The sequence below is a fragment of the Paralichthys olivaceus genome, chromosome 5, assembly GCF_024713975.1.
Source record: "Paralichthys olivaceus isolate ysfri-2021 chromosome 5, ASM2471397v2, whole genome shotgun sequence".
Lineage (NCBI taxonomy): Eukaryota > Metazoa > Chordata > Actinopteri > Pleuronectiformes > Paralichthyidae > Paralichthys > Paralichthys olivaceus.
In genome coordinates, this window is record NC_091097.1 from 18,784,237 (window position 1) to 18,804,852 (window position 20,616).

At 44.0% G+C, this 20,616-nt stretch overlaps 2 protein-coding genes across 3 annotated transcripts in view; one reads left to right on the plus strand and one right to left on the minus strand.

Annotated features, from left to right (window-relative positions):
• Positions 1–1,921: 1,921 nt before the first annotated feature.
• gucy2ca (guanylate cyclase 2Ca) lies at positions 1,922–15,412 on the plus strand. Its single transcript, XM_020105398.2, has 27 exons — positions 1,922–4,918; positions 5,938–6,050; positions 6,643–6,710; positions 7,072–7,290; positions 7,383–7,501; positions 8,033–8,132; positions 8,221–8,332; positions 8,425–8,569; positions 8,735–8,820; positions 8,913–9,030; positions 9,219–9,300; positions 9,549–9,642; positions 9,957–10,019; positions 10,114–10,185; positions 10,281–10,385; positions 10,465–10,551; positions 10,780–10,912; positions 11,053–11,190; positions 11,337–11,425; positions 11,580–11,671; positions 11,848–12,006; positions 12,119–12,311; positions 12,420–12,594; positions 12,793–12,891; positions 13,996–14,090; positions 14,197–14,273; positions 14,417–15,412. The coding sequence occupies exons 1-27, from the start codon at positions 4,708–4,710 to the stop codon at positions 14,622–14,624; spliced, it is 3,252 nt and encodes a 1,083-aa protein (XP_019960957.1). The 5' UTR covers positions 1,922–4,707; the 3' UTR covers positions 14,625–15,412.
• Positions 15,413–17,953: 2,541 nt separating this feature from the next.
• plbd1a (phospholipase B domain containing 1a) overlaps positions 17,954–20,616 on the minus strand; it is a 125,342-nt gene continuing 122,679 nt past the window's right edge. For both annotated transcript variants that reach the window (XM_069524844.1, XM_020105399.2), the window contains 6 exons: positions 20,197–20,341; positions 19,875–20,075; positions 19,362–19,502; positions 19,090–19,275; positions 18,866–18,972; positions 17,954–18,761 (listed from right to left, as the gene is read on the minus strand). In XM_069524844.1, the coding sequence (XP_069380945.1) occupies positions 18,585–18,761; positions 18,866–18,972; positions 19,090–19,275; positions 19,362–19,502; positions 19,875–20,075; positions 20,197–20,341 (957 nt within the window). In that variant the 3' untranslated portion in view covers positions 17,954–18,584. The remainder of the gene's footprint in view (positions 18,762–18,865; positions 18,973–19,089; positions 19,276–19,361; positions 19,503–19,874; positions 20,076–20,196; positions 20,342–20,616) is intronic.

The window sequence follows — 20,616 nt, forward strand, 5'->3', positions numbered from 1 at the left end:
AACCCACAGCTCGCCCCTGTAGCCGAGTAATATTCACTGAGGTTCTGAATCAGTGTGTGAGTTCATTGCATTGATTGTGAATAAATATGGATGAAGCATCTCCACTTGATAGTGTAGAAATGAAGCTGAAAGCCATGTCCCATAAGAGGTGGGATTTGTGACCTATACTGCAGCCAGCCACTAGGGAGCGATCAAGATGCTTTGTCTTCACGTTTGGGCAGCAGACAGCATGTTTTGGTAAATAATGCACAGGTGGACATCTTTTTTATTCAGAGGGACACTGGACTGGGCTTGAGGTTCTTGAAGACGTTTCACGTCTCACCTGAAAGACGTCTTTACCCCCAGCTTCACTTCCGAGGCCTCATTTATTCTCCATTGTGGCTGTGTGCACCGAAACGTTTTTTGGGAGGAGTGGTTGAGGTCACATGTGAGTTTTTTGTCCCACTCAGGCCGTGTGGCTGATAAGTGGTGTCACAGACCACCTCCTCTGTTGAGTGACTGTTGTTACAGTTTGATGTCGTCAGCTTCTTTGTCTCTGTTCAGGATGTTCAGGTTACCGTCCTCAGACGAGCGTCCCGAGTTCTTCAGACCTGAGAGGTTGTCTCTACCATGTTGTGAAACCCTGGTCTTTGTGTTCCTGCACTGACCTGTGTACACTTTTGTTTTATCCTTGTCAGGATGGACAAGTTTCAAAGTGCACGAGGATGTAATGTTTGTTGAAGATCCTCCTGAGATCTTCAGATACCCCCCCATCATAAGGAATAGTAATGTTCTGTTTATTGTCCTTTTCCTCTCATGATTAGATTATGATGCACTAGATTAGATTATTTTACGTGCTCTGTAGTTAGATCAGATTAGATTAGCCTATCTGAGATAAGATAGAACTTTATCACACTGCTCTGTACGTAAGCTATTGGGACATTTTTCTCATTCACATAAAAACATAATGTGTGAATGGACGTCCTGGTTTCAACAACACTGCAGCGTCTCATCTGAACTGAGCCAACACATCCACAAGAGGGCGGGATGGGAGAGAGACAGAGCTGGTACCATGAGGGAGAGGCACAGATTTACTGTCAGGCCATTACCCAGAACCCCCTGTGAAATACTTCATCCTCAACATCTGTGTACACGTGCACATCATGTCCCACATCTGTTCCACCGTGTTGACTGAAGTGATGAACTTAACAAATAGCCCTCCAGTCTTTTTCATTGCATATGACAATATTTTTCTTGAACACAAATATGTGTTTTACAAGTGCCTGAGTCAACTTTCTACTTGCTGCAGTCATGGAAATACAGCCTAAATGTTAAATTACAAGTTCCATCCCACTTTTAAAAATGTGTTCTTAACCCTCAGGGCTCCTTAAAAAAACTTCTTGGCAGCACCCTTGGCACGAAAATGTCCCCTCCCTGAAACGTTTTCACTTTCAATTACTTATTTTTATGGTTCTGATCATAAAATCATCATTTTCAGTATTTGAACCTTTTAAAAAATCGCTTTGTTTACATGATACCACAATTGTTTATATAAAAAACTTAATGATGATGGGATTTCTTTTTGGAGGGTTCACACAGTCTGGGACATGCAATTCAAAATTAATCTGGACTTTATATCTTTATCATTTTTCCAAGAGTCGACCTATACATTTTATTGACGGCAGTCGTGGATTGATCTCCTCTGGTCACTTGGACTCTCTCTTCTGATTGTTGATATAAATTCTGGTCTGGGGCAGTTTTGCAGCAGGTGACAGGCTTAATACCGGCACCATAAATCACTTTTATACGTTTTTATCTATTCTGCATTTCACAGTCCTCATAAATCAACCCAAAGCTCTGTGGCCCCTTTCAGTGTAGAGTTTGAGTGTCTTGCCATATTTAGGGTATCAGTATATGAGTTTGTATGTTTTGACCTTGTGGTGATTAGTCGTCTTCATTGTGGCGAAAGACAAACGATTTGATGTCATTAAGGTCTCTCATTTATAGGTTGTTGATTTATTAGTGAGTTAGTAATTAGTAATTCATATGAGGAAGGAGTCGGCCGAGGGCCATGACTGACTTATCATAAAGAGACTAATCATTAGCTTCTGAAATTATAACGCGCTTCATTATCTTCAGTATGTTTCTTCCAGCTCCAGCAGACAGGGTCTTACAACTTTAACCTTTATTCAGCGGATAAGAACATTTTCTTTTATCTATCCTCAACAAATCCCACAAGATTAAGACCAAAACCAACACAGTGTTTGTCTGTCTTTTAATATTCCCTGACTTTCCTGTTCTCTGTGTCTGCGTTTGTAAATTATTAATTACCTCCACTGGAGAGGTTTTGTTCTCACTCCAGCTGTTGGTTGGTTTGTCTGTTTGTCAGCTGGATCACATAAAAACTACTTGACGGATTTCCACAAAACTTGGTTGTAGGATGTAGAATCGATCAGGGAAGAAAAAATGTTGGTGTGGATCCAAATCGGGGGGGGGGGGGATTAAGGAATGTTTTTGATTCATGTTAACATGGATTAGAAGACATATAGAACACAGGGCGTTTCGATTTTTAACAATTTTCCCAGGGAATAACTAAAAAAAACTTTTAGGGACTTTAGGGACATTTGGGGAACTGATATCTATGAGCGTGTGAAAGTTGGTGCGGCCTTGGCTGAGGTATGAACTTCTAGTTACTCATGTCATATTTATAACTGCATATAATCTCTGTATAAACTTTAGCATCCAAGTTTGTAATGGGGTCAATAGGGTGAAACAAAAAATAATCGGAACCAGACGGAAACGATTTGCTCAAAATGCATTTTTTTTCGCATCAACTCTGTCTTGTGTGTGTGTGTGTGTGTGTGTGTGTGTGTGTGTATGTGTGTGTGTGTGTATGTGTGGCCTACGTGTGAGTTGGCTGGAAAATAACCTTATCTACCTTTCAGGGGAAAGTGCTCAGTTGGACCCATTTGCTCAGAGCAACATTAACAATGTTCAGTTGCTATTAAACGGCTGCGAAGAGACAATAAAACTAAGAGTTTTGTCCCATTTAGGCTGTTTTTACTTCCTCTGTTCTGCAGAGATGGACAGCCTCCTCACATTAACCTGTTTAAATGGCTGTGCCTCTACCTACCGTGCTATTACAACGTCAACCGGTGTATGTGTGTTTGCTTAAGACGTTTACGACCCTGTGAGGTGGTGGACAGACAGGAAGCTCTGTGATGATACTGGGAGGACAGAAGGTTTTGGAGGAAACATTGAGCATTAGCCCATCTTCATCTGTTTGCTTTGTTTTATAATGTTGTGGGTTTTGGTGTTGAATGTGAGTTTATTTGAGGAAATCAAACAGGATAAATGTGGGTGATGTCACACATATCTGACTTTACAAGAAATTGTTAATGTGGCTTCAATCTTAAAGATAACTCTTTAAAGGACCAGAGTGTAGGATCTAGTGGGGATCTATTGGCAGAAATGAAAAATAAAATGAATAATCATGTTTCCATTCCTGTACAAACTTGAAACCAATGATTGTTGTGTTCTGTAGGCGTAGAAAGATCCCTTCTACAGAAGCCTAGATTGGACAAACCAATCATTGGCTCCACGGCCGCTCATGTTCCTGAATAGTAGGTTCTCCTACTTTCATATTGTAATAATCTGCAGCCCCTCAGCCTCAGACGCCTCTAAATCCTCCACTCTCCTTTAAATGAGTCTTATCAGCAGAGAAGCAGCAGAACAGTGTGAAACAGGTTGTTTGTGTTTTACTTTGTCAGGATTGAAGCTGGTTTTGTCAGAATGAGGTGTGACTGGTGCAGCGGTTCGGTCAGGACTTTTATAGAGTCAATCCGCCCTGCTTTTATAACAGACAATATTTATCAGCTCCACACAAGCCTTCACTTTTATGGCCTCCTTTGACCTTTGCTCCTCTCAACGCGCAAGCCGTCCCTGCCCCTGTCTGTCCTCACAACAAACCAGATTGAGTTTTAAGGCTAAATATTTGTCAGCACAGATTCCACCGTCTACATAAATGTTTTATAAGTCGTGAAACTAGAATTTATCTGTTCTTGTCATTGCAAAGATACAAGAGAGGTGGTTTCATTGTCACACTTTCGCAGGCAAATCGGTCATAAATGGAGATTTGGGAATAATCCCTGATTTGATTCAGTGTGAAGATGTAACCTAGAGAAGGGCTGAACCTCATGTCTGCAAACTCAGTGAATTATTATGATATTGGTGAGTTTCTAAGAGAGACGTCAATCCAGAGGGAGTGTCGGAGTCTTTCCTGCCCTACCCTCCCTCTGACTGGTGCATGGACACTGCACAGTTGTTCATTAACACATGGAGGACAGGTAGACCAGCTCGTACCAAGGTGGAGGATTATTGATCTCCGTCTCGCACAAGAGGAACAACTGTGGAGACTGCTCTTCTTCTCTTCAGTCCATATTTACTGAAAGAGGCCTAAATCAATATATCTGACGCTGAAGTTTATTTTCTTCTCCCATGTGGATGCTGGACAACTGAATCAAGCGACAGTTTGTCTCCTGCTTAGTCATCGAAGAGCCCTGTTCCCCTCTGTTCCTGGACGTACGTTGTCAATGGAGAGGATCTGTTCAGGTGGACAAACATAAGGAGCAGCTTTCTATAATCTGAGCAGAAGTTATATCTGTGTTTTGACATGTAGAGACTGTGGAGGAGACTTCTGAGAGGACGAGGAAAATCTCAAGGATCAAGATGCACAGCACACACAGTTTACTTTACCTGGCAGTGCTGATAGCGGTGGTGGTCGGCAACATGATGCTGGAAGACTGTTTGTCATCCAGTCGTAAATACACCATTAACGTAGTTCTGCTGGAGGACAACACGTACGAGTGGAGTCGACCGCTTGTGCAGGCGGCCGTGGAAGAAGCTATAAGGGAGGACACGCAGAAGAACAAAGAGCACGGTATGGACTGATCGTTCCTACACGAATCTGAAAGAATCCTACAGATAATAACAGTTTGTTGTAATCCTCTAACACAGATAATAAGAATGATTAATAAAAAAGAAGAGGTGTCCTGAGGAACAGCTGTGGTGTAGAAGAGGTTGTCAAACGAAATACAACCCAAACCTTTACTTAAAGGGATGAGATCTGTTTGGGACTATTTCCTTTTTTCCCTTTTCTGGATGGAGCATTTCAATTTAGACAAAGATAAAATTAGGTAATCACAGACTTTTTGATTTCTAATCAACTTCAACTTGTTTTTTTTTTTTTATGGTTTGATATAATGACTGAAGCATTTTTAGTTTAGCCACCAAGATGGCTGTGAAGAGATCTGTTGAATCTGTTGAACGGTACAAAACAAATGAAATGGTACAAATGGCACTTCTGTAAAAGAAGGAAGAAACTGCACTCCACAGCTTTAATGGAAACACTACGTCACATGTTTCATTGCTCTTGCTGTAGATCTGTCCACTTGCAGCCAGAGGTTTATTAGGGCCGTTTGAAATCAAACATAATCTGAGAGGTGACACATTCACATGTGGTCTGGTAAAACCAAGCTGTAACAGAGAGGAAGCAGATAAGAAACATGCATGGAGGACAGAGAAGGGACATATGTCCTTTCAGAGATCTCACAGATGATATACAACTAAAGCCCCTGGTTGGAATCGAACCACGGATGTTGCAGCCACGTGGCACGGTTTTAAATATTCTCAAGCAGCAGCAGCAGCAATAATAAACTGTCACGTTCAGGTAATTAAGATCAGTGTTATGGACCAATTGAGGTCAACACCAAAAAAGTGTAAAGGTTTGATTCCTGACCGGTGAACCAGAGGAGACTTCAGGAAGACATTGGTTTTAGTCGAGCATACAACCCGCTCCTTAAAATCAGCAATTAGAAATCTAATCTCAACAAAGATTCGATTAAACATGCAATTTTTAGAATATTAATTACTCTTGTGATCTTGTTTCCATAACTCCAGAGTTAAATTTCACTTTGACTGCGAACTTCAGCGGCGTCGACACCACCATGTACAACCGGCAGGGCTGCGGGAGCAGCACCTGCGAGGGAGTGGCGATACTCAAGAGGCTGTATGTGAGTGTGGTTTTATTTTCGAGCTACTGTAAATGGATTCAATTATCTAATTTAATCTCCTCAGGCCCTTGTGTGTTATTGATCTGGGGCAGGTTGGTTATCAAGTTTTTGTTATCATTGGCTCACGGTCAAGGATAAGAGGACAAAGCACGTTCACGGAAAACAAACGAATGCAAAAGCCACACAATGTAAACACAACCACAATGGAAGTGATCGACAATGGATGCTGACTCTTGTATGAGCGCCTGCGGTGAAGCGAGAGGTCATTTGTGAAAACCTGCTCAAGCCTGCACATCTCAAAATGTGATGTTTGTGTGTCTGAGTTGTTCCTGGTGCGTTCATCCAAGTCCAACCTCAAAGAGACGAGCATCAACTCTGCTTGTTCCACTCTCCACTCACTTCTGTGTGGTTGTGTTTCAGTTGTGTTGTTACCTTTGCAGTTGTGTTGGCGCTCTTGCATCCGCTTGTGTGAGACCTCTGGGCCACAGTAGTAGAACTGAACTAAAGGTGAAACAACTCCACTGCAATCACAGACTGATGATTCATGCTGTTATTGAACCCGAGTGACACAATATCTACATGTACCACACAGGACAATAATGAGGTCGGATGTGTCATGCTGGGGCCTTCGTGCACTTACGCCACATTCCAGTTAGTGGAGTGAGTATGACTTTTTTCTCTCTATAGCCGCGTCCAAACTCAGGGTCTGCCTAACCCCCCTAACCCCCTTACCCCCTTACCCCCTTACCCCCAAACCCCCTTACCCCCTAACCCTAAGAGACAGAAGGGACAGAAGATGTAGATTTGGATTTAATATTTAGATTTAACAATGACATTATCTTTAATATATTTCTTATAGTTCACAAATATTGCTGTAAATCTGATTTTAAAAATGAACACACCATTGTAGAAGTAAATATGGTGAAATGTTGCTGTTACTTCCAGCATGTGTTCCATGGCGGCCCCTGAATTGAGACACAGTTTGTATCACACGCTAACGACCCCCTGTTGTTTGCCTCAGTGATGAAATTGGCCTGAAACTGACCATCCCCATCATCTCTGCTGGGAGCTTCGGCCTCTCGTGCGACTACAAACCCAAACTGACCCGGATTCTGCCTCCGGCTCGCAAGATCTCAGACTTATTGCTCAACTTCATGAATGAAACTTTGCCGTTCAAAGATGTTTGGAAAAACGTCTACGTGTACAAGAAGTCCAGCAACGTGACTGAGGACTGCTTCTGGTGAGAGGACGCAGGCTGCAGGTCACTTTACAGACCAGTGTTTATTTGGCTCTCCAGCGCGTGCCACTGTTTTTTTTTTTCTATCTCTGCAGGTACATCAATGCTCTGGAGGCCCCCTCTGCCAACTTTGCCACAGGGACAAACAGGCAGATGCTGCGCAGCGACACCGAGCTGATGGACGCCCTCACTACAAAGAAAAGACACAGCAACAGTGGGTAGAGTTTAGTTTGTTTGAGTTACAGCTCAGTGAGCCGCATCATCCCTGACCTGAAGACATTATGTGTCTTTGTAACGAGAACACAGCAGATGCCGTCCATGCATCCAGACAGTTTGTTTACAGTCTGTCCCATTCTAGTGAACACGATATCTGAGGAACACAGAGAGGGAGTTTCTTCAAATTTGGTAAAAAACCTTTAGTTCAACTTGTGGATGAAGTGATTTAATCTTGGTGGTGGAAGGATAAAGGTCAAGGTCGCCGTGGCCTCACAAAGAACATTTTATGGTTTCCCAGATTGCATGCATGTGTGGGCCATGAGAGAATGATGCAGCACTTCTGGAGTTCTTGCGGCCTGATGACGGTTTGGGCAAAATCTGGGACAGTGACCTTAAATGTAGATGTATTACAGTCAGTCTGTGTCAGATGTCTATGATGTCGGTTTACAGTTACATGAAAATCACCGGTGCTGGAAAAGAGAACAGCTCAAATGTTCTCTCCCTCTTGTAACTGGTCTTTCTGTTTCAGTTTTCATCTTGTGTGGGAGCCGGGATGAAATCGTCTCAGCCAAGACGAGGGTGGGTCAGATAGACGAGGACATCATGTTCATTCTCCTCGATATTTACAAGTAAGCCTGGCCACGATTTGACCTTTCTTACCGGTACACTGTAACCATGGACCTACGTGAATCTCTTGATCCCTTTACCGTCCTCCAGCCCTGATTACTATGTCGACACGGTGTCCAATAAGTTCATGAAGGACGTGCTGGTGATCACTCTGCCCCCGAGGAACTACAGCTCTTTTTCTAACTCGTCGTACAACAACTCGGTGAGCTGCAACTCACGAACTTCTGTGTGAGGGAAAGTAGTTCCACCGTGGTGCAGGAGTCTGACTCTTTGTCTTCCCACTGTGATGAGCAGATAAATGATTACGTGGCCGGGTATCATGACGGCACGCTGCTGTTTGGCCACGTGCTCAGAGATCGAATGCTCAACCAGCAACAGAACAGGGCATCGAACGATGTGCCTCTGAGTTACAACCCGTTTGGAAACGCCTCCTTCGACGGTACGTACAAGCAAACAGGACACAAGTTATAATGCAGAGTTGCACAAATGTCCATTTTCTATGCAGTCATTTGTCCCATTATGCAGATTTGTTAAAGTTTCTGTTGTCCTCGAGTTATGTTCGGAGGTTTGACATCTTCGTTGTGTGTGTGTTCGGCTCACGCAGGGATGGGAGGACACTATGTGCTCGATGAATATGGTGACAGAGATGTAAACTTCTCTGTGCTCTACACGTCCCCCATCACTGGCATGGTGAGACTACACCGTCGTGAACACTGTCACTGCTTCGCTCGGGTCTCTCTTGAGAAGGTCAGCATTTGTTTTCATGCCTCGTCTCTCTCCAGTATGAAATCCTGTTGGTGTTTGATACGTCGCGTAATGAATCCAGAGTGATGAACCCCAACCCCGTCCTGCCGTGGAGAGAGAATCGACTGCCTCAAGACGTGCCAGAAAATACACACAGTAATACACACTGTCTCATAACCTCACAGGGTCTGCTTTATATGTTTCAAAAATAATAATAATCCATAATATTTAAAGTAATTTACTGATAATCAAAGTGAGGAAGATTTGATGATAGAGTGATGTTCTCTATTCCAGGAGTCATTGTGAATGTTGTGTTGATGAAGCCGCTGTGTGTTTGATTCCAGGTTTGAACATGCAGGATGTGATTGTGATCGTGCTGAGTCTCAGTGTCATCGTGGTGACAGCCATCGCTCTCATCTTCTACAGGTAGAGAGGAGACGCAGCTTCATCACACAGGCACAATATTCTCATGAGACAAAGTCTGATCCTCCGTTAAGGGTCCTTTTATTTGAACCTGCACCGAATTACACACGCTCATAAATATCAGTCCTCTAAATATATTTTCACATGAGTCTGCAAAATAACAAACAAACGCAGATGAAGACATCTCAACGCCTCCTGTACTCATTGTGTGTGTGTGTGTGTGTGTGTGTGTGTGTGTTTAAAAAAATAAGGCAGAACAGGAAAGAACGTCTAATGCAGAAGAAGTGGTCTCACATCAACCCGCACCTGATCAGTCCACTGGATGAGAAGGAAGTCTCACTGAAGGTAGCAGACATGACTTATTCATATTATTTTCTATTTTACTTTTATTTAGGGTCACAGGACAAAACATTTGGGGACCAGTGGTTTAAGTAGTCTTGAGAAAAATCGACATGTATTATATTTCCCTCTGATGTGTTTACATTTCTTAAATTTTAATTATAGTTACTTTAGATTAAGTTACCGTAAGTATTACAAAACAGCAATACTTGAGTGTAATGTGTTAATATGAGTTACCCAGTGTAACCATAAAGAAGGTACTGTGTAAGTAACAATCTCTACTCTTATCTTTCTGTACTTTGTGTGTATTTATATAACAGATAGATGAAGTGAAGAGGAAGGACAGCAAGTACTTCTCTCATCGAGGCCGCTATGACAAGAAGGTACCAGCATTCCCACCAGTCAGAGGAAAGAATCAGGAGAAAGAGATGATCACGTTCTCTCAGAGTTTGACCGTGTTTTCTTTCTCTTCTCCAGCCGGTGATCTTGAAAGAGCTGAAACACTGTGAGGGCGACTTCAACGAGGACCAGAAGATCGAGCTCAACACTGTGAGAAAACCTTTGTGTTTTTACAAAGCAGAGCACCGGGACCTAGTTTCACCCTCTCACTGATTCTCCTCTCCTGCCACGTCTTCATGTTTCAGCTGCTGCGCATCGATTACTACAACCTGACCAAGTTCTACGGCACCGTGAAGTTTGAGTACGGTGTGTTTGGGGTGTTTGAGCTGTGTCAGCGGGGGTCCCTCAGGGTAAGAGCACACACACACACACACAGATCTATAAACTGAACACAGCACAGAAATAAAAATGATCTTTGTTTTCTTCCAGTCCATTCTGAACGACACCATCTCCTACCCTGACGAAACCTTCATGGATATGGAATTCAAGATCTCGGTCATGTATGACATAGCAAAGGTTTGTCAAGTGTTTCTTACATGTTTTGTGTGTCTGTTCGTTTAGCTCCTCTCTATGACGGACGACATAGGAAACTACATTCTCACATTATCAAACAGGATCTATTTTTCCCTCAGAAGTATTTATTCAAATATTGCAGCATTTTTGAAAATATAAAAAAAAAACACACCAGGCAGAATATGATAAACACAAAGACAATATATGCTCTGTACTTCTCATCTCCTACAGGGCATGTCGTATCTCCACTCCAGTAATATTGCAGTGCACGGACGCCTCAAGTCCACCAACTGTGTGGTTGACAACCGTATGGTGGTGAAGATCACAGACTTCGGCTGCCACACCATCCTGAGGCCAGGCAGAGGTGAGGCTGAACTGTCCAGCATCAAGATGGACGATTATCGATGTAAACACTGATAACCAACACTCTCTCTCCCTTCTCCTCCTCTCCTCCTCTCCTCTCCTCTCCTCCTCTCCTCTCCTCCTCTCCTCCTCTCCTCTCAGATGTCTGGACGGCCCCGGAGCATCTTCGTAAAGGCGGGGTGTCTCAAAAGGGTGACGTCTACAGCTACGCCATCATCGCCCATGAGATCATTGTGAGAAAAGACCCGTTCTACACGCAGTCCTGCTCGAATATAAAAGGTATTACACTTTCACATCATATCATACCAACACAAACAACAAAACAAATAAACGTATTCAGACCGATGTGCACTACAATAATAAATGATAATCAACTACATCAGAGGAGCTCACCTTGTTTACCTGACGTTGGTCTGATCCCTCAGAGATGATCCACAGAGTTCAGTATCCCACCGATGTGGTCGCGTTCAGACCTGAGCTCAACTATGAACGTGCGTCAGAGAGAGAGGTCGAGGTACGTCGGCCTCCAAACACTCACGAGGACGCAGTAACACACACACACACACACACACACACACACACACACACACACACACGATGTTTATGGCTGGAAACACTCTCCCTCCCTCTGATCCCCTCTTTCTCTGCCTGTGTGTGTGTGTGTACAGTTGTATGTGCTCATAAAGAACTGCTGGGATGAAGACCAGGAGCGGAGGCCAGATTTTAAAAGAATAGAGGGAACTCTGGGTAAGATTTTCAGGTACGTCAAAATCTTGATTTAATTATTCCTAACATACAACATGGTTAATTGTCAGTGGACCATTACATAAATACAGCACGTGATTGTTTATCATCTCATTCCAAAACCAGACTTTCATGCATTTTTTTGCCATATATTAAATACAATATAATTTATATATATATTGTATTTCACAGTAACCTACAGAACCAGGCCACTGAGACGTACATGGACAATCTGATCCGTCGCCTGCAGAACTACTCCAGGACTCTGGAGCGTCTGGTGGAGGAGAGGACGTCTCTGTACAAAGCTGAGAGGGACAGAGCCGATCGCCTCAACTTCATGTTGCTTCCTGGGTACGTCAGTGTCATTGCTGCTGGAAACACACGAGGCATGAGTCAAAAACCTGTTTATCATCAGCCCCCCCCCCCGTGTACCTGACAGCAGTTTTCATGTTGCTCTCCTCAGCCCCGTGGTGCGTTCACTGAAGGAGACCGGCAGAGTGGAGCCGGAGCTTTTCGAGGAGGTGACTATTTATTTCAGCGACATCGTGGGATTCACCACCCTCTGCCACTACAGCACGCCCATGGAGGTGGTGGACATGCTCAACGACATCTACAAGAACTTCGACAGCATCCTCGACCACCATGACGTCTATAAGGTACTAATTGAGTCAAAGTTATCACAGAGAGACATGGACTCTAGTTCAGGTTGTATAAACCGAGCATGCTTTTAATAAATAAAGGTTTTTTCATCCTTTGTCTCTCAGGTTGAGACAATAGGAGACGCGTACATGGTTGCTTCAGGTTTGCCCAGACGCAATGGGGACAGACACGCAGTGGACATCGCTCACATGGCCCTGGACATCCTGGCTTTTGTGGGGACTTTTGAGCTGCAGCACCTGCCTGGTATCCCCCTGTGGATCCGTATTGGTGTTCATTCAGGTGACAGCAATTTACCTTGTTTAATTTAACCTGTAACCTTCACTTGAAATGATTTATTTTTCTATGATAATAATAATAATGATTGGACAATAGTAAATCAGATTCTATAAAGGATGTGTTTTTATAAAACAGAGATAAGAACATTTATCAGTTGACAGGACGATGACTTGAATGAAGGTTGTGTGTATTTGTGTGTAGGTCCATGTGCAGCAGGAGTGGTGGGAAACAAGATGCCACGCTACTGTCTTTTTGGAGATACAGTCAACACGACCTCACGCATGGAGTCCACAGGCCTGCGTAAGAGACAGCACACACACTCTCACACACACTCACACACTCTCACACACACTATCACACACACTCTCACACACACTATCACACACTCTCATACACTCTAACACACACATACACACTCTCACACACTCTCATACACACTCTAACACACACTTACACACTCTCACACACTCTAACACACACTTACACACTCTAACACACACTTACACACTCTCACACACTCTCACACACTCTAACACACACTTACACACTCTTACACACTCTCTCACACACACACACTCACACACTCTCATACACACACTTACACACTCTCACACACTCTCATACACACTCTAACACACACTTACACACTCTCACACACTCTCACACACTCTCATACACACTCTAACACACACTTACACACTCTCACACACTCTCACACACTCTCATACACACTCTCATACACACTCTCACACACACTCTAACACACACTTACACACTCTCACACACACTCACACACTCTCACACACTCTCATACACACTCTCATACACACTCTCACACACACTCTAACACACACTTACACACTCTCACACACTCTCATACACACTCTCATACACACTCTCATACACACTCTAACACACACTTACACACTCTCACACACTCTAACACACACTTACACACTCTTACACACTCTCTCACACACACACACTCACACACTCTCATACACACACTTACACACTCTCACACACTCTCATACACACTCTAACACACACTTACACACTCTCACACACTCTCACACACTCTCATACACACTCTCATACACACTCTCACACACACTCTCACACACACTCTCACACACACATACACACTCACACACTCTCATACACACTCTTACACACTCTCATACACTCTAACACACTCTAACACACACATACAGACTCTCACACACTCTCATACACACTCTAACACACACTTACACACTCTCACACACTCTCATACACTCTAACACACACTTACACACTCTCACACACTGTATTTGTGATTTAGACGCAGCTTCTGATCATATCCTGCAGAATGAAAGAAAGATGAGAGTTTGACTGAAATGATTCCGTCTTATTTTTCTCCAGCTCTGAGAATTCACGTGAGCCACTCCACCATCAGCATCCTGAAGAGGACAGAGTGCGAGTTTGAATACGAAAAGAGAGGAGAGACGTACCTGAAGGTTTGTCTCTTTATGAACTCCTCTATCCATCCATGTGTAGAGTAAACTGTGCAGATAGTGGTTACAGGTTTAATTTCCTGTGTGTGTGTGTGTAAATGACTCACAGGGTAAAGGTAAAGAGATGACTTACTGGTTAACTGGGGTGACTGGGGGGAAATACAACCTGCCGACACCTCCGACAGCGTGAGTACATTCACTGACACATCTGCTACGTGATCATTGTCTAGTTTTTGAACTTACTCACAAGTTGCCAGGTCTTTGGCACATGGAAGTACATTTATAAAATACATCCATGATCTGAAGTACTACTGATGCTTCTGTCTCAGGGAGAACTTCCAGCGGCTCCAGCAGGACCTGGCGGAGATGATTGTCTCCGGCCTGGAGAAGCGCGGCGGTGGGAGGGAGGGCTTCGACAAGAGGAAGACACTGTCCACCAAGGTCCGTCGCAGGGAGACGGGCGGCAGCATGCAGAGCGACGGCCTGCCGGAGTACTTCCACCTGGCTGTAGCTGACAACCCCAGCACCTTCCTGTGATTCCACTGGAACTTTTTATCTGCACGTGAAGTGGACTTTGCAAAAGTGTGTCCTCACCTGCACCCGTCTGAATCAGCGCTGCTGGGTTTCACAGGCCGGCTCTGCTCACCCAGGGGTCGGAGTCACTGGAGAGCAGCTGTGGAACGAGCAGGACTGTTGGACGTGAGACTCCCCGTGCTCATGTTGTGATAAACTTCGTTGCCAAAGGGTTCGTGTCTCTTTTCATGTTTCTCACAAACCCCACATCCTTCACTCCATCCTTCTGTCGCCAAAAATGAACCACTTCATGACATCGTCTTGTTTTTCATTTAAAGCTCAAATCCATCTTCAGACTCGTTTGTTTTCACACATATATATATTTTTCTTAACTATGCAGAACAGTCATTCATTCCCTAACGAGACTCGTCACTTTACTCTCTATTCTTCCAATTTCAAAAAACTACATTTGTATCAGGGTCTGCTGTGTGTCACTTCTTTCCAAACCAGGAATCCTAATGTTGAGTAAATATGTCAAACGGACTCTTTTGCTGACTTTACTTAAAAAAGTTCTCTGTTAATGTTTCCATGTTTTCTGCTGCACGCTCACAGATTGAGGAAGTTTGACAAAATTATTTACTGTGTAAATTGCATTTTCTGCTGCAGAGACAGTGGCGCTGTGTCCACTCAGTATGTGTCAAGAATATTTCTCCTCTACACCACAACAATGCTACCTTTGTTTTTCAGAACACCACAAATGTTTCTGTCATGATTTTTGTTCTGTGTTTTATTAAATGATGTTTAAGACGTGGCGCCGGTTTCACAGCAGTTTCTTTGCTTTTGTCTTTGCAGTAAAATACATGAAATTATTATTATTATTTTTTAACCATAAAACATGTGAGGACAAGAGGAAAGAAAAAAAAAAAGATATTGGCTCACATCACAGTTCAATGTGCATAGTGCATGCAGTGAGGAAAACATTGTAAAACACACACACTACACAGTTTTAGTTGTAACCAGTGCAGTTCCACCCAGCTCCGTGGCAGGAAGTGGGATCCTGTGCCCCCTCGTCATCAGCCCTCTGTCCTCCTCTTTCCCAGCATGCTTTGCAGAGCCCCTGCATGTAATGAAGCCCTCCTGCCACTGTGAGTCGGTTTGGGTTCCCAGGTGCAGGTGAGCACAGGGTGACAGGTCCTCCTCTGCTCTCTGAAACATCTCTGTCTGACCAGGTTTCTCTGGAGGCAGCAGGTGACCTGAGGCCGGTGGTGGTTCTGTTTTCTGAGGAGGTTCCCGTCCTGATTCTGCATCTGTAACACAAACCATAGAAACACGAGTGTCCCTGAATATTTGTACTGAATGCAACATATTGTGCGACAGAATCTGTGCACATCATGAAAACGAATGTGTTTCAGCTGTGTTGCACAACAGTTGAGCCGACGAAGCGGAATTCCCTCACTCTGCTCAACTACATTTCACATTCCTGCTTGTCGGGTGGATGGGGTCCATTTACAGACAGCTCGCTCTGCATGCTGCCGATAAAGTGAGTGAAGCTTCCTCTCATTCTTTTTTATATCATTGGGTTAAGACTGCACACAAACTGCTTTCCAGGAGATTTATAAAGTACGGTGGTGTCCATCTATACATTCTATCACATGAAGAACAAAAGCTCAAAGTTTTCAGCCTCATCTTGACTTTCATCAGCACAATGAGCTGCTGCGAGTCGACTGTCAGGGTCAGTTTAGATTCAGTAGTTTTAATCAGCATGTTCAAACACAGCTGCTTTCATACGAGATGATTTCTCTCTGTTCACCAGGCCTCACTAACATAAAGATGTTATAGGACTGAGTGCAATCAACCCTGCATGTCTTTTTGTCAGTTTATGTGTTTTCTGGGTCACGTGGGGACGTTGTTCTTCCTGCGTAACCAACGGATTTGCGTTCACACCAGAAGAGCTGATGAGAGAGCAGAGGGGCAGACCCCGGGGATGAGTGAGAGCACGAAACAGAAACAGTGGGGTTTCTGCAGCGATGAACGTCACACTTCATCACCTGCCTACCCGTAACCCCACTTCCTGCAGAACAGTCACCACTGATGAACGAAGCTGTCTGACTATAAAGCATTTCACTGAGGAAATGGAGAATTGAATTGATGCCCTCCTCTACCTGTCACATTATATCAGTAGAGTTCCAGCAGTTTAGGTGTTTAAAGATCCATCATTACCTCCACCAAGGAAATTATGTTTTCATCTGCATTTTGGTTTGTTATTTAGAAGGATTACACAAAAGCTACTCGACCGATTTCCCTAACTCTTCCCTTACATTTTGGCAAGGACTGGAATTTTTATATATTAATTGTATATGACTAATGAGGGCCAGTTGTGTTTACCTGGAGTGCTGCTGGGTCTGGTTTGTCGTTTGTATATGATGAACCACAGAACCAGAACCAAGATGGATCCCACTGCGACCAGCATCACGGAGATCCAGAGCGCCGGACTCAGCACCGTCACTGAGTCGGTCGGGGGAGCCAGGGCTGGGTCTCTCACCTGGTTCACAACAGACTGCATAGGCGGCACTGAGGGGAAACACAAGAACTGTTCTCAGACAAACAAATTGTTTGCACCGAACAGGAGAAGAAAACCACACAGCTGTGACAGTTAGGAGGAACATGTGCATCTCAACACGTGGACTGAAGGAGCTTCAAGTCAAACCATAAAGGTACTAAGAAATACAAAGACTTGCTCAGACTAAACCAGACTTTGGTTCAGCTGCTCTGTTCAGGGGAAAGGTAAAAACCTCTTAGAAGAACAGTCAGAGAGGTGTGTCTCACTTGTTGATGGTTCAGTCTCTGCCCCGGTTTCCGTCTTGTTGGAGAGGCATTTGTAGATGAGGTTGTCCCACTTCTGTCCAGGGAAGCAGATCTTCTTGACCATGGCTGAAACAGGGTGAGCCAGGTGAGGAGGCGCTGCTGCAGCGTTACTTCCCTCTGAGCGTGTGACTCAGACAAGAAAAAACATTGACACACAGAGGATTTAAAAAACGAAGCGCTGACAGATGTTTCAGTTCCTCTATTTCAGAGCAGGGAGTGAATCATCATCTGTCTCTGGGGGCACAGAGAACTCACTGTGTCCGTTTTAAGAACAACAAGGTCCCGACTTTCAGCTCATTTACCTCGTTACTGCACATTTCATGTATCAGTGGATTTATTTTCACTTTTTACTTTAACCACTACAAATATCAGCAATAATCTGTATTTTCTACTACATATTTAAAATACATTGCGTCACATGATCAACAACGAGAGGGGGAATTGGTCGAGTGATTCAATCAGAGATTAAAAGATTAAAGACGGGACAGTTCAGTTGCAACAGTAAAACTTTAATAAACAGTTTTACACATGAAATCATAGCATGAACAAAATGTGCAGCATTACACGTAGGATCATACAAAAATACAAAACTGAAATATTTTCATTCTGGACAAAGTACAAAATGAGATGCTCGTAAATCACATCACCAGAAAAGATTATTTCCTGAGTTTGACATTGCACTGATTGTCTTCATCAACTCGATATTGTTAAGTGGAAGATTTTGAGCATTTCAAAAGAATTAAAGGAGCAAAAAGACAAGACACAGCTCAGATGCATTGATGGATTTCATAACGTCATAAAGTGACTCAGTGGTCAAGGCACAAATGGCTGCAGGAATGAAAACAACCCTGATTTATACTGTATTTCCAATCATTCATCACAACCTGAGAAAAGTGTGTAAACCCACTGATTTAAAATGGCACTTTAACAGATCGAAGGCAAAGTTCAGCATTTTATCAGGTGGAGGGACAATAAATGTATTTATTACAATGAAAACATGCTGGTGGGACGTCGATCTGATGTTTAAGCAGCAGCAGATAAAATAAAATCTTGTGCAAACAAATAAAATAATCACAAAAGAAAGAAGATTGTGTACACACACACACAAACACACACTCCTCACGGTGCGAAGAGCAGAGGCTGCATCCTGACGAAGGTGAAGTTGTAGAACTGCGGCAGACCTTGGTGGCTGATGTTGCTAAATTTATCCCAAATGAACGGCGGGAGTCCGTCCTGTGTGGTCGGCCCGTTCACCGCCTCCGCACAGAAGACCCCAGCCATTTGGAAATCTGTCACCTGGACGGAGGACAAGAAATCTGATCTGAGCCAAAAAGCATCTGATGCCACACAACCTCAGAGGCCTCTGAAAGCAGGACGGTGACTGTGCGACAGGATCGTACCTTTGTGTCGTAGCAACCTCCCGGTGAAGGCTCCTCGGACCTTAAGTCGTTTCGGCAGCAGATGGACTTGCAGGGGTCATCTTTGGAGTATGGATCCTTCTTGTAGTCTGAAATCAAGCAAGCAGACACAAAATGTAGGATGAGCTTGATCTCTAATTCAAGATGCTTTGAATCAATGCTTTTATCAAACTGTTCAATGGTTATTTTTCTAAATTCACACTCACCGTTGAACCTCATGATGTGCTTCAAGGAGTCCAGGTCCTTGACGTCGCCCTGGTCCCGGCGGAAGATCTTGGCCCTGGGACAGAGATCGTAGGAGAAGTCCTCTCCGTACTTCTTCGACATTTCAACGTAACCGCTCAGCAGGTAGATCTTCCGGTGGAAAGGTATGTTGTAGGACGGCCAGTGACCTGAGGCAAGAGGGCGGCGATAAAAAGATAAACTCAACAAATGAAACAAATACCCTAGGAGGCGGGAAAACAAGAGCGGTCGTTACCTCTGCGCAGAGCCTGTGTCTGGTCGGAGAACTCCACCAGACCAGGGATCTGCTCCACCACCGTCAGAGCACCGTCATCGACGCTGTGGCCCAGCTTCACTTTGCTCCTGTCCAACACCATGTACTGGTTGTTGTAGGTACCTGGAAGAGTTGAGGGTGGTGATGATGGTTTCTCAGTTTACTCTGCTTCTGCCCCCCACTGGGTTTTATTAATATTGAGCGTGTCACAAACTCGACATGATGCTTATGATGATGAATTATCCTTAAATAAGACTTAAAAAACTAGCTTGAACCTTGAGACGGGTGAGATCTCGTTCTTTAAGTTTTGAGTCTCTGCAAGTTGATTTACCTTCTGGCCTAAAACAAACCAAATCGCTGCTGTGTTGGTAGAAATCAATTCAATCTTCCAAATCCAAAGATCTAAAATTCAAATCTAACTTGTTTGATTAGTGTTTCACGGATATGTTCAGTGTCGACATTCATCTCACAGTTTGTATCAGAGCCTCCACTCACCAGAGTTGTGCTTGGAGAAGGTTTGGGCCCACTCCTCTCCGGTGTGAGCCAGACTGTTAGCCAGCCGGACCCTCTGCCATGCCAGCAGACTGTGGGGGGAGACCAGATCGAACAGGGAGGAGTTGAAGACATTGTTGGTGGTTTGGGTCATCATCAGACCACTGCCCAGGAGATAGAAGTCATCCAGAGACACCAGGAAACCTGCGGGAGGAAAAAACAAAGACTGAATATAAAGATGGATGACGCGTCTCCACTTCCTCCCACTATCCAGAGATGAAGTTAAATATCTCCTGTCTTTAGTGTCTTTGAAGAAGCTACACACCAGGGTAGCTGCTGAACGACAGTTTCCCAGTGGCCGTGTTGGGCTCGGCGATGTGGAAGTCCCAGTGTTTGTAGATCCGCATCGTGGCAACGTACGTGTACCAGCTGGAGTGGGCGAACAGGAGGTTCTCAAAGCCGGGAAGCATCTGAGGGGGACAGGACGAAAGGTGGAAGTTAGATTCTGGTTTGAATAGAGATCTTGTGTCTTGGGAATTTATTGGAATTTGTGTGAGTGTGACTTCGATTAGAGGAAAGTGAAAATATCTGACACAGCACAATACTCCGTTAGTGAAGAGGGGAGAAAGAAATCCAGGCTGTGAAAAAGCCTCCTCACGTGAATGAAATGAAACAAAAGCACCTTAAATAAAAAACCATACTGGATTTCATTCGAGTGTCACGTTGCTGCAGTCGCAGCTTGGAA

Bases quoted from the DNA above. Each gene is read 5' to 3' on its own strand.
- gucy2ca (XM_020105398.2), top strand. From the start codon at position 4,708: ATGCACAGCACACACAGTTTACTTTACCTGGCAGTGCTGATAGCGGTG. The intron at 7,502-8,032 runs GTGGGTAGAGTT...TTTCTGTTTCAG, and splicing joins AAAGAAAAGACACAGCAACA to TTTTCATCTTGTGTGGGAGC. The intron at 11,426-11,579 runs GTACGTCGGCCT...GTGTGTGTACAG, and splicing joins CGTCAGAGAGAGAGGTCGAG to TTGTATGTGCTCATAAAGAA.